Raw genomic sequence first — 14,580 nt, forward strand, 5'->3', positions numbered from 1 at the left:
TCTCCTTGGTAACAAGATTATACTGCTTTATTTAATTATTGCTTTCTTAAGTGACCATGGCCTACACCCCTTCTTGGCTATTGGGGACAAAAGGACTGAGACCTACCAAAAGGTCAAGTTCGCTAAAGGGTCGTTCCTCTATAGGGACGAAAATGCCTGGATCCTCTAGTACAACCTCTCATGTTAAGAGCATGGTGTCTGCTTCTTATCCTCTGACAAACAAGAAACCAGAGATTTGCCCCACTTACTAGCCACGTTTCCCACTCGCTCCTAAATAATAGCAAGCCTTTAAAGGGCAATTTGGTAAGGTTAGCCTTGCTGGTCACATCGGCTGACCAATTTCTCAGCCATAACTGAAGCCTGGCCACTATTATGGAAGCCACTCCTCTGGCTGAAAAGCAGACCAAATCACAGTCCACATCTGCCAAAAAATCAGCAGCTGGCTCCATAACTACCCTGGAGTTCACACCAGGGTCATTGACCTCCTGAGAGAGAAGCAAATAAGATCTGGCCACCAGGGAACAAGAAGCGATCTGCAAGGACACTGCCACTGCATCAAATGCTTGCTTAAGGATAGTCTCAATCCTATCATGAGCATCCTTCAAGGCCGCTCCTCCTGCCATAGGAATAGTGGTCCGCTTGGAGTCTGCACACATGCATCTACCTTCAGAAAACATAAACGCTCTCTTGCCACTGAATCCAGAGGGTACAGGCCTTCCAAAACCCGACCACCTTTGAAATTAGCCTCTGGGGTGCCCCACTCAAGATCAATTAATTCTTGAATGGCTTCCATCGCAGGATAAAAACAAGAGACCTTATGCAAGAAAACCAAAATGGGATTTTTCTTCGGCTCAGTCACAGCATCTGCCCCAGAAACTCTGAGCATTTTCAAGGTCTGGGAAATCAGAGCTGGCAGTTCATCTTTATAAAGGAACCATAGCACAGTTCTATATGGTTCTAATCCTGGAGGAATTTCACCATCCTCAAGGGAGTCAGGATGAGCGCAATCATCCATGCCGTCTGGACCTACATCGGGAAGTCCTGCTGCCGTTCTAGCAGTAGTCCAGCACTTAACAGTAGGTCCCGGCAAGGTTCCTAATTGCGACTCTGCTCTGGGAGTATTAGAGAGGACTGAAGATTGCGCCTGGAGAAAGAATTGCAATCTCTGGAATAACACTACCCACAAAAAAGGTAGAAGCATCCAATCCAGGAGGTACTTGAGGCATACTCTCTGAGCTACCATTCCCCTGCTGAGGAACCAGTTAGGTGAGTTTCAAAATCAGGCGCCTAACATTAGCCGTCTGTACCCAGGCCTGTATCCAACTGGAAAGAGCCAGGCTTATTGAAATCAGAGGAAGGCAATTCTCCCTGAGCCTCCAAACAGCGCTGGCACAAGTTAGCAGGCAATCCTGGCTGAGATGCCAGAATATGACAGGCAGCGCAAAGAGAAAAGCGCTTAGGGTTCTTAGGAATAGGCATCATTATGGTAGACAGTGCACTTGAGTGGCAGCTGACGATGTTCAAATTTTAATTCCAATCGAAAAATCAACTGATCTAACACTTCAACTTTGGGATATGTACCAATCTGCCATTCATAAAGTACTAACCAAAATGAATCTTTCTCTGAATGCAAAAAAACCTGAAATTTTATATATCTCCCCTAAATGAACCCAGTCAAAAGAACTTGAAATTCAGGAAGCTGCCAAAAATTATCCCATTTCCTTGGAGATACGAGATCTTGGGATCTTCCTTGATTGTGAATTCACACTGAAAGCATGCATTAAAAAAATCATTAACGATGGGTACTTTAAATTGAATGTACTTAAAAGACTGAAGCCTCTCCTATTTCCAAAATATTTTAGAACAGTTTTACAAGCTCTTGTTTTGTCAAAATTAGATTACTATAATTCAATGTTTTTAGGCCTACCAGCGAATGTGAAAAGACCATTACAACTATTACAGAATTCAGCAGCTAGACTTTTAACAGGAACTAAAAGATCTGATCACATTACGCCAATATTGAAAGACCTTCATTGATTACCTGTTAAATACAGGGCGCAGCATAAAGTTCTATCGCTAATTCATAAAACCCTCTACAACGAAAAGACAGAAAGGTTAACCTCAACATTAAGAATATAAGAACATAAGAAATTGCCATGCTGGGTCAGACCAAGGGTCCATCAAGCCCAGCATCCTGTTTCCAACAGAGGCCAAAACCAGGCCACAAGAACCTGGCAATTACCCAAACACTAAGAAGATCCCATGCTACTGATGCAATTAATGGCAGTGGCTATTCCCTAAGTAAAATTGATTAATAGCCATTAATGGACTTCTCCTCCAAGAACTTATCCAAACCTTTTTTGAACTCCGCTACACTAACTGCACTAACCACATCCTCTGGCAACAAATTCCAGAGCTTTATTGTGCGTTGAGTGAAAAAGAATTTTCTCCGATTAGTCTTAAATGTGCTACTTGCTAACTTCATGGAATGCCCCCTAGTCCTTCTATTATTCGAAAGTGAAAATAACCGAGTCACATCCACTCGTTCAAGACCTCTCATGATCTTAAAGACCTCTATCATATCCCCCTCAGCCGTCTCTTCTCCAAGCTGAACAGCCCTAATCTCTTGAGCCTATCCTCATAGGGAAGCTGTTCCATCCCCTTTATCATTTTGGTTGCCCTTCTCTGTACCTTCTCCATCGCAACTATATCTTTTTTGAGATGCGGCGACCAGAATTGTACACATTTTCATATCCCATCAAGAATTACAAGATCAGCAGGTGCAGGGATGCTACCCATACCTTCTCCTAAAATTGCTCATTTAAATAATGTCAGAGAAAGGGCTATTTCCATTGCAGGACCCCAGCTGTGGAACTCTCTACCCCAGGAATTAAGGATGGAATCTGACATTAAAATATTTAAAAAGGGTATTAAAACATGGCTATTCAAACAAGCCTTCCAAGAGTTTTAACCTAATGATTATATACCCCCCTGTAATATAAACATTTAGTTAATTATATTATCTCTGCTCTTACTGCTCTGCTTCTTTAACTGTTTAAATTTTAATTATTTTACTATTTTATTTGTTTTATTAGTTTATTATGAAACTTTGTATTTACTTCTCTTCATTTAATTTTGGAAATTAAATATTTGTTAACTATTGTAAACCGATGTGATATGTTCTCATGAAACTTCGGTATATAAAAATTAAATAATAATAGCTTTTTTTTTTTGTACCTTCAAAAATAGTAGAAGTCCAACCTAGGCGTCTCACACCTAGGAATCACAATGCCTAGGCGTCCAAAACTTAGACATCCCAAAAATAAGCACTGTAAAACAATTTAAGCGCACAATACAACTTTTGCGCACAGGTAAGCAAGCGGCAACTTAAGGCGCTGCTTAACTTAGATGCACATAAATCAAAGACTGGACGCACAACTAGACGCACAAGCCGAACTGACAACCCTGTAGAGGGCAGCCTAAGAAAGCAAACACAATGCTGTTGCGGCCTACCACGTGGTGCATAGTGGAAAAGCCTCAGAGTGGAGCCTAGCCTAAAGGGGCTGCTCAACCTGCCAGGCTGCCTACAACCCTCGACCTCTCATGGAGCGGGACTAATGTCGGAACGGCGTGCCAAGCACAGAGATCAGGAAAAAGGAGGAAGCCCTATGCTACAAAAGCCTCCTTTTACATCTCTGTAAATATATATATATTTTTTTTTTTTAAAACTTACCTGAGCTCAGCCTTACCTGGCTGAGTATTTATTTATCATTTATTTATCATGGTTTTCTATACCGGTGTATGAACTTAACTTTCACATCAGTTTACAATCTTAAAAACGACAATACATCATCACATAATAGTAAAAGTAAAGATGTTACATACAATATAAAACAAATTATGCCTCATTATAAATAATGCATTTAAAAACAACCTGGGAGCTTGTTGCCTGATCTTCCGTATATGCCTTGCCTAAGCCAGTTTAATGAGAAGTTCAGTTCTTATTCTCATTGAACGCCTGTTTGAACAACCAGGTCTTCAGGAGTTTTTTAAATTATGTTACTCTTGATTCTAGCCTTAGCTCAACAGGAAGGGAGTTCCAAACCTTAGGTGCTGCCAGAGATAGTGCCCTTTCTCTTACTGATGTTAGTCTCGCTGAAACTAGAGAAGGAACTGCCAGTAAACCTTTATTCGCTGACTTTAAATTACGCTGAGGTATATGTAATCTCTTAGATTATTTAACCATTCCACTTGTTCCCCATGTATTGCTTTATGTAAAATTGTTAATGTTTTGTATTGTATTCTTTGTTCAATTGGTAACCAGTGCAAATCAATGAGTATGGGTGTTATGTGGTCAAATTTAATATCCGTGCCGTACAGAGTCTGTCTCCAGCTGCAGGGGAAGAGGGCATATGCCATCACCGCCGCGCTCTGCTTTCTGCACCCACTGCCTTTCAGCTGCTTAAGCAACTAAGTCCACGCAGACTGAAAAACCAGCTACAAGATCAAGGTACTCATATCTGAGGCACCACGGAAATCACCTCAGGAATTCTCAACTGTGGGAGGGACCTTTTGGCATCACTGCATGAGAGCAGGGCAAATGTAATATCCAAAATTCTCCTTTTTCAAAATGAAGCAATTCCCAGTACGAAGATGCACGTCCACCATCTGCTGGAGACAGAATACTTGGCAGGCTGATGTCACTGAAGGGGTATATGTACTATGACGTCAGTTTGTTCTGTCTCCATCTGCTGGTAGAGGTACATAACGCACTTGTTCTGGATTCATCTGACTGGACGCTAAGAAAGTGTTTTGTTACTGGCAAGTACTTCCTACAAGAATTTTAGAATATGTGAGGATAGAAAACTAAAAACTTTATCTCCTCCCTTTCACACCCCAAATTTAAAAGAATCTTGGTCTCTCTCTGATCAGTTAAAACACACTGCCTGTATAAAGTTATCCTGACTGTGATTATTTCCATTCTTCTCATCACTTGAAATAGCTTGCACCCTGACATAACTGATAAACTAATGTGGCTGCTGCATTAGTCCACTTGAATGCACAGAAATAAAGGTTAACAAATAAATAAAAATAAAAACACAATACAAAATTATATAACATTGTACCTTTTTATTGGACTAATTTAATACATTTCATGACTAGCTTTTGAGATAGTATTAACTCTTAAAAACTAGTTAAGAAATGCATTAAGTTGTCCAATAAAATTTATCACCTTATATATATTTTGTTTTGTTAATCTTTATTTCTGTGTGCATAACTGATAAACTTGGTATTAATTGATAAGGAGAAAGTAAGACCATTAAATGCAGTACGTATGGGTTGTACCTGGCAAGTCCAGATGCCCTGGAGAGGAGCAGACACAGTAGCAGTGCTAGCACCCAAAGCAGTGCTAAGATAAACACTCCAGTCCCCACTCCTAACACCGTACCAGCCATTCTGTGCAGGGAGAAAACAGAGGCAAGTCTAATTCAGGTTATCACTGAGGTTTTATTAGTTCTTCAATATATTTTAAGCATTACTTCATTCATTCTTGTAATTTAACCAGCTGGATCAGCCTATCCTGAAAGAAATAGTACCAGCTGGACCAGATGAGTCTATGCCAACTAGGACAGACTGAAACTATCTTGGTTTTACTCAGCTATATGCAGGGACATACAGTCCTTGCTTTATTCAGAAAATTATAAACAGTGTCCATACATAATAAAAAAAATAAAATATGTTAAAACCATAAGAACATGCTATGCGGGGTCAGACCAAGGTCAGTCGAGCTTATCACCTTGCCTCTGACAGTGACCAATGTAGGTACCAAGCAGATCCCATAAAGTAGATTTCCTGTTACTCCCAGGGATAGCAATAGTTTACCTTACTCTACCTGCCTAATAATGTGTTATGGACGTTTCCTCCAGGAACTTGTCCAAATCTCTTTTAAACCCCACTATGCTAATCACCTTCACCAAATTATAGAAAATCTTTTTTTCATTCAGTGCACAATCAAGCTATGGAATCTATTGCTAGAGGATGTAGTCAAGACAACTAACATAGCGGGATTCAAAAGAGGATTATTTATTTAAACATTTTATATTCTGTAGTTCCATATCAATATCACAACGGTTTACAGAAGTAACATTCATAACTATAAATCAACACATATTGACGGTTTACAGGGATATTATTCATAAACATGAATTAAAATATATCAAATGAAATATTCCAATGCATATTAACCACTTACTAAAGATCTAAGACATAAGGCAAGTAGTAAATGAAAATAATATAACAAATATTGCATAATAGTATATTGTATTGAGATTCTTATATTGGACTGGGCAACTTTCTGAAGGAAAAGTCTATAAACAGTTATTAGCCATGGGAAAGCCAGTGCTTATCCCGGGGAATGAGATACAAGAAATAGTTGATCTATTGGGGATTAGGTGAGTACTTGTAACCTGGACTGGTTACTGTCAGAGACAGAATGCTGGGCTTGATGGACCTTTGTCTGAACCAGCATGGCACTTCTTACATTCTTATTTTATATTCTCTGGAAACAGGTTCCACAGCTTGTGTTGAGAAGAAAGTTTGCCTACTGTAAAGGTGTTTTCCATAGATAGCAGGATGAATGAGACATGATCTGTGGCAATGTCATCAGGCAGCACAGGATGGAACTGTCTCTCCGAGCTAGTAGAGCTTTGAGCTCTATTGAGCATGTGCAGGAGTTCCCATATGGTCATTGGTTCTAGAATCTACTCAATCTCTATCCAAGCTGATAGAGTACGATAGTCTGCTGTCCAGGGTGGAGGGCGGGCATCTCACATTTAATCCATCCTGCTAGCTATGGAATGGAGAAATTACTTACCTGATAATTTTGTTTTCCTTAGTGTAGACCGATGGACTCAGGACCAGTGGGTTTATGCTCTCCTGCCAGCAGATGCAGACAGAGCAAGCTGACATCACAGTATATATAATCCTGCAGTGACCCCAGCCTGCCAGTATTCTCTTCAAAAGCAACTGTGGACAGACTAGCAAAAACCTTTATTAAAAACAGATAACCAGAACTGTACTCAACAAACTAAAAACAGTGAACTCACATAAGATTCTAGGTACCCCAAACTAGGGACTGGATGAACACTTATCAATAATCCCTTGGGACCCAGAGCCCCACAGAAGGACTATTGACACACTCATGCGGCAGCCGAGGGTGGGAAGCTGAGTCCATCTGTCTACACTAAGGAAAACAAAATTATGAGGTAAGTAATTTCTCAGTTTCCTGTGTAGACAGATGGACTCAGGACCAGTGGGATGCACCAAAGCTACTCTCCAACAAGATGGTAGGCTGCCACTGATCCAGTCAACATCGCACATGCAAAGGCTGCATCCTCCCGGGCCTGGAAAAACCTGGAAAAAGTGTGTAAGGAGGACCATGTCACAGCTCGGCAGATATCAACAGGAGACAACAGGCTAACCTCCACCTATGATACTGCCTGAGCCCTAGTGGAATGAGCCTTAACCTGAGTAGGCAACGGCTTTCCAGCATCCACATATGCTGCCATGACCACCTCCTTAATCCAACGAGCTATGATAGCTCATGAAGCCAGAGCACCCTGCTTACTCCTGCCATGGAGAGCAAACAGGTGATCCGTCTTTCAAAAAGAGACCTCCAGATACTGCGAGATGAGACACTTAACATCCAAGAAGGGCAAAAGGTGAAACTCCTCCGCATCCCTGACCTTATCCAGGGATGGCAAGGAAATGGACTGATTCAAATGAAAGTCCGAGACTACCTTAGGCAAGAAGGATGGAACAGTATCCAGCTCTAATGCCCCCGGAGTCACCCGAAGGAACGGCTTCTGGCAAGACAATGCCTGCAGCTCAGAAATCTGACACGCAGAATATATAGCCACCAGGACCACAGTCTTCAAAGTCAACAACCGTAAGGAAAGGCTACGCAGTGGTTAGAACATGGGGCCCGCCAAAAAGTCCAGCACCAAATTAAAACTCCACAATGGAACCGGTAACCTCAAGGGAGGCCTAGGGTGCTTCACTCCCTTCAAAAAAATGGGCTACATCAGGATGAGATAACAATGAAACACCATTCACCAGGCTTCTGAAACAGGCAAGGGCAGCAACCTGCACCTTTAAGGAATTAAGGGCCAAGCCTTTATTCAATCTATCCTGAAAAAAATCCAGAATGAGAGGGATCTTAACTGAACGAGGAAGAACACCCCACTCCTCAAACCAGGCCTCAAAAACTCTCCAAACCCACACATAAGACAAGGAAGTGGAGAACTGGCGAGCGCGGAGTAAAGTGGCAATCACCGCAGAGGAATAACCACACTTTAACAGGCGAGCCCTATCAAGGGCCAAACCGTAAGACAGAATCAAGTCAGATCCTCATGAAGAACCTGTCCCTGCTGAAACAGATCCATGTGCGACAGAAGACGAAGGGGGGCCTCCACTGGGACTTGCCACAAATCCGCATACCACAGATGCCTGGGCCAGTCCGGCGCCACCATAGAAACATAGAAATGACGGCAGAAGAAGACCAAACGGCCCATCCAGTCTGCCCAGCAAGCTTTTACACTTATTTTTTTTTCTCATACTTATCTGTTACTCTTGGCCCTTATTAGTAACTTTTTGGTTCTAGTTACCTTCCACCCCCGCCACTGATGTAGAGAGCAGTGCTTGAGCTGCATCTAAGTGAAGTACCTAGCTAATTGGTTAGGGGTAGTAACTGCCGCAATAAGCAAGCTACTCCCACGCTTATTTGTTTACCCAGCCTGTGCAATTCAGTCCTTGTTGGTTGTTGTCTGAATATAAATCCTCTTTTCTTTATTCCCCCCTGCCGCTGAAGCAGTGAGCTGCGCTAGATATGTATTCCAAGTGAAGTATCAGGCTTAACTGATTCGGGGTAGTAACCGCCGTAACAAGCAAGCTATACCAATGCTTATCTGTATACCCAGACTATGTAATTCAGTCCATGTTGCATTCCAAGTGAAGTATCAGGCGTAATTGATTCGCGGTAGTAACCGCCGTAACAAGCAAGCTACACCCATGCTTATTTGTTTACCCAGACTATGTTATTCAGTCCTTGTTGGTTGTTGCCTGAATATAAATCCTCTTTTCCTCTTTCCCCCCTGCCGTTGAAGCTGAGAGCTATGCTGGATATGCATTGAAAGTGAAGTATCAGTCTTTCCCCCCTGCCTGTGGTCTTCTATCTTGTGAATTATCCTGCCCAACAAGGGCCATGGAGGAAAAGCATAAAGCAATCTGTCTTCTGGCCAGACCTGTACAAGAGTACAAGAGCATCTATTCCCAGGGACCACGGATCTCTCCTGCAACTAAAGAAGCAATGAACCTTTGCATTTTGAGAAGTTGCCAGCAGGTCTAGGAACGGAAGACCCGAGTGAAACACCTCGGCTGACCACACCCACTCTACTGGATCCAGATTATCCCTGCTGAGAAAGTCTGCTCTTACGTTGTCTTCGCCTGCAATGTGAGAGGCCGAGATCATCTGCATATGACCTTCCGCCCATTCCATCAGCTGGTCTATTTCCTGCAAAACTTGCTGGTTCTTGGTTCCTCCCTGGTGATCGATATAGGCCACTGTCGTTGCGTTGTCCAACATCACATGAACCGCTTGATTCCGCAGCCTGTGGTTGAACTGCAATCATGCCAGCCGTACCACCTGGGCATCCCGGTGATTGATGTTCCTGCGGGACTCTTCGTCATTCCAGCACCCCAGACAGTGAGCCCCTCAATTGTGGAGACTCACATTTATTGTAAGTACCAGGCCGGAGAGGACAAGGGAACTCCCTTTCTCAGATGATCCTCCTGCAACCACCACTGGAGCTGGGAGCAGATTTCCATCAGCAAGTGGAGCAGAACCACATAATCCTGAGGCTGCAGGTTCCAATGAAATAGCAGAGAGCGCTGAAGAGGACGCATATGCGACCTTGCCCACAGCACCACTTCCAGGGCAGCTGCCATCAAGCCGAGTACCTGTAGGTAAGACTGCACTATTAGGCGTATGGTGTTCATCAACTGACGCACTTGAGACATCAATCTCTGGATCCGAACTTCCGGTAGGAAAACTCTGTCCTGTTCCATGTCAAACCAGACCCCCAGATACTCCAACGACTGAGATGGTTGAAGATTGCTCTTGGTCAGGTTCACCACTCAACAGAGCTCCTGCAATAAGATCACCTTGTGTGTCACCAAGCAGCTCTCTTCCTGAGACTTGGCATGAATCAGCCAGTTGTACAAATACGGGTGCACCAGGATTCCTTCTTTTTGCAAGGCCGCCGCTACCATCACCATAACTTTAGAAAATGTTCTGGGAGCGGTGGCTAGACCAAAAGGCAGTACCCGAAAATGATAATGGCGCCACAACACTGCAAAGTGTAGAAAGCGTTGATTATCCAATCCGATGGGAATATGAAGGTAAGCCTCTGACAGATCCATGGAAGTCAGAAATTTCCCTGATTGCATCGCCATAGCGTAAGGTTTCCATTCGAAAATAAGTCGCCTTCAAGTGACGATTGACCCTCTTGAGATCCAAGATGGGACAAAAGGAGCCTTTCTTCTTGGGCACAACAAAATAAATAGAATATCGCCCCATACTTTCTTGAGACGTGGGCAACAGAACCACAGCCCTCAGTTTGAGGAGCCTTTGAAGAGTGAACTTCACTGCCTCCTGCTTCCATGGGGAATGGCAAGGGGAACCATGAACACTTCCTGAAGAATACAGCGAAATTCCAGTGCAAACCCTTCACTTTTCACCTCCAGGACCTACTGGTCTGACGTGATTTTAACTCACCTGCAATAAGAGAGAGAGAGACATCCCCCTTCCCACATAATACAATTTACACGGACATTCAATCAGATATATTACATGTGTGGAGGAACAATCTGTATACTGAAAAGCTCTATGTGCATGTCCTTTAGCATCTACCCATGTTTCCCCCGTAATTGCTTGATCACATGCTGAACATTGTTGACAGGTCCAATGACCATGGGGTTGATTCAAATCATTGGTGATCGGTTCTTTTAGCAAAGAATGTACCAAAACATCCCCAATATTTCGCCCCCGACTATAAGTAATCAGGGGTCGTTCTTCAAATACCTCCATATGAGGTTTCAAGATTAACCAATGACGAGTAATGAGAGATGAAATCAAAGTAGCTCTGTCTGAAAACGGTACTGTGCAAACTAAGGAAGACTTGCTATCTTCACATACCTTATCCAATAAAAGCCAATGGCGTTCTATGTTGGAAATTCATTTTAAAGCTTTCTTTATATATTGGATAGGGTTGCCCCGCTGTAATAATCTGCTCGCCAAGATTTCTGCTTGGAAGAAAAATTCTTCTTTGTTACTACATAACCGTCTCAACTGCAAGAACTGGCCAATACGTAAATTTTTGCGTAAATGATGGCCCCCAGCTTACCAAATTCTTTCCTAAAAGAACCGATCACCAATGATCCAGGCTGAGATGCCCGTATATGGCAGGCCGCACAGAGGGAAGGAACTTAGGTTTCTTAGCCATTGGCACTATTAGTCCGTCAGTTCGCTTAACAGGTGACTGAAGATGTGCGTCCAGCTGAGTTCACGCTGAAAAAAATCTAAATGCACAAAATTAAGGTGTCCCAAGACTTATGCGCCGCAAAACTAAGCACTCTGTCGCCACCCCAAACCCGGGTGCACAACCGATATGTGCCAGAATGTGGGCACATGCAGTGTGCCCAAAAGAAATTGGGCGCACAATTCGGACGCACAGCTGGGCGCACTTGCGCACACCAATGGTCCTGTGAAAAATGTGCGCAAAAATACTGCCATGGCCTACCACACAGCGCACAGAAAGAAGCCTAACAGTGGGGCCTAACCCACCCAGGCTTCTCAACCCACCAGTCTGCCCAATTCCCTTAACCCCGACAGGATCGGGAACAAACGTCAGAACTGCATGCTGAGCACGGATACCGGAGGAAGTCCTATAACAACCCCTCTATTCTGTCTCTGAATTTTTTGTCTAAATTTACCTGAGCTCAGCCTTCCCAACCGAGTACAGAGACAGTCTCCAGCTGCGTGGGAAGAGGGCATATATCGTGACCGCTGCACTTGGCTTCCTGCACCCACTGCTTTATTCAGCTAAGTTCACACCGGCTGAAGAACCAGCTACCGGACCAAGGCACTCATCTGAAGGCCCAAGGAAATCACCTCAGGAATTTTCAACTTGGGGAACGACCATTTGGTATCACCACAGGAGAGTGGACAATTCAAATCTCCAATTAATTCTCTAAATTTTGAAGTAATCCCCAGTAGGGAAATGCACATCCACCATCTACTGGAGATGGAGAATGCTGGCAGGCTGTCACTACAGGAGTATATATATATACAGTAACATCAGTTTGCTCTGTCTCCATCTGCTGGTAGAGGTGCATAACCAACTGGTCCTGAATCCATCTGTCTAGATGCTAGGAAATATATTTGTTATGGTGTTCGTTAATTTCTGTGCTTTGTATTTTAACTTTATATTAATGTATATTGTATCTTTGTTGACATTATACATGTGATATTGTTATCCACTAAAGTCTGTAGCTTAGCGGGCTATAAATTTGTTAAATAAATGGCAGATGAAATTTAATGTGAATAAGTGTCAAGTGATGCACTTAGGAAAAAATAACCCTAAATTTAGATACATAATGATGGGTTATGCAATAGACGTAACCACCTTGGAGAAGGATCTTGAAGTCCTTGAGAACAGTATATTGAAATCCTCAACTTAGTATACAGCATCAAAGAACATCATAATGCCTCTATATAGATCAACAGTGTAGCCAGACCTTGAGTACTGTATGCAGTTCTGGTCACTCCATCTCAAAAATGATACAGCAGAATTAGAAGAGGTAGAGAAGGTTGGAACATTTCTTTTATAAAGAAAGGCTAAAGAGGTTAGGACTCCAGATTGGAGAAGAGACGACCGAGGAGAGGATATGATAGAGGTCTACAAAATCATAAGTGGGGTGGAACAGATAAACAGGGACTGGATATTTACCCTTTCAAATAACACCAAAACTAGGGAACACTCCTTGAAGCAAACAGGTAACTGATTTCAAACAAACTGGAGAAAGTTTTTTTTTTTCAGTCAACAAACAACTGAGCTGTGGAATTTGTTGCCAGAGGATGTGGTAAAGGCAACTAGCATGGCTGGTTTATTTATTTATTTATTTATTTATTTTACCTTTTATATACCGACATTCTTACATCAAATGCAAATCATACCGGTTTAAAAAGGATTTGGACAAGTACTTGTAAGAAAAGTCCCCATAAATAGCTAGAACATAGTAAGTTGCCATACTGCAGCAGACTGAGGGTCCATCAAGACCAGCATCCTGTTTCCAACATTGGCCAGTCCAAGTTACAAGTACCTGGCAAGCACCCAGTAATAGCAGTAGCTATTCCTCAAATCAAGCTTTTAATAGCACTTTATGGACTCAGAGAATCAAAATCTATTTTCCCATCACAAAAACTGTTTGCCAGATTTAGAATTGTTGGTGTGATGGGAAAATAAATGTTGATTCTCTGAGCTAATAAAAAAATAGAATTGTTATTAACCAGGTAACACTGGGAGATCCACCACTAGTCTCATAGGAAGTGAGCAACCAAAAACTGAATCTACTTTTTGGGACTGGCCACTATCGGAGACAGGATGCTGGGCTCAATGGACTTGTAGCACTTCTTATGTTCTTTACACCAGTGTCAGTCGTGAAAACACAACACTTTTTAACATTTTAAATATGAAGTTCCATTACTGCTATGCATCGCGGATTTAATAACGTTGTTTACATACTGAAATTTTTAAATAACTGTTGTTGTAGAAATAAAAGCAATGGTACTCTGAATATGAGTCAAGAGGTTCAAACAATTATATTTACCTGGCAGGTCCTTTTAAAAAAGAAAAAAAAAATCTGACAATTGTTAGCTGCAACATGCACCACAGACTGGCAGTCACAAAAGAGACAGACTAGGTCAGGAAAACCGTTAAAGCAGGCATGCATTTGCTGTAAAGAGGAAAAGTCACGCTAGTTTAAGAGTGCATGAGTCCTTAAATCTCCGTTGCTAAGCAGAGATTGAGAAACAGTCAACGAACTGAATTCAGCTGCTCGCCTGCTACTAAGGGGTCAGAAAGACTAGCGAGAGAGAGAGGGACTGGGAGCGGAGACAGTATTCAGGAATATTATAAAAAGAAATAAAAACAGAGTAAAACGGCTAACAGCAAATAAAATAAATGTTATAATTGGCGAACCAGGAAGTGTGTTAAGGGGACAGGGGTCCTGAAAGGAAGGGGCACTGGTGTCTAACCTGATGCCTGTTTTCTTATTTGTTTTGAGAGGGCAGGTAAAAATTGTAAAAGGGGAATTAGACTGGATCGCTGAAGATGCAGGAAGGTGCAGTACGTGTAAAATCAATGAGAAAAACGTTTTTCCCCTTGAGTGTCAACTAAGGGAAAAAAAAAATCAGGCAGGCAAATTAATGTACAGCTGCTTCACCAAAGGATCTCTGACGAT

At 42.4% G+C, this 14,580-nt stretch overlaps 1 protein-coding gene across 1 annotated transcript in view; it reads right to left on the reverse strand.

Annotated features, from left to right (window-relative positions):
- Positions 1 to 14,337, reverse strand: part of TMEM218 (transmembrane protein 218) — a 36,418-nt gene extending 22,081 nt beyond the window's left edge. Inside the window, exons 1-2 of the mRNA XM_029574125.1 lie at positions 13,948 to 14,337; positions 5,347 to 5,457 (exon numbers count right to left, since the gene is read on the reverse strand). Of these exons, the coding sequence (XP_029429985.1) occupies positions 5,347 to 5,457; positions 13,948 to 14,003 (167 nt within the window). The 5' untranslated portion in view covers positions 14,004 to 14,337. The remainder of the gene's footprint in view (positions 1 to 5,346; positions 5,458 to 13,947) is intronic.
- Between the last annotated feature and the right edge of the window lie 243 nt (positions 14,338 to 14,580).

This window comes from Rhinatrema bivittatum, chromosome 12 (genome assembly GCF_901001135.1).
Source record: "Rhinatrema bivittatum chromosome 12, aRhiBiv1.1, whole genome shotgun sequence".
NCBI classification, from domain to species: Eukaryota; Metazoa; Chordata; class Amphibia; order Gymnophiona; family Rhinatrematidae; genus Rhinatrema; species Rhinatrema bivittatum.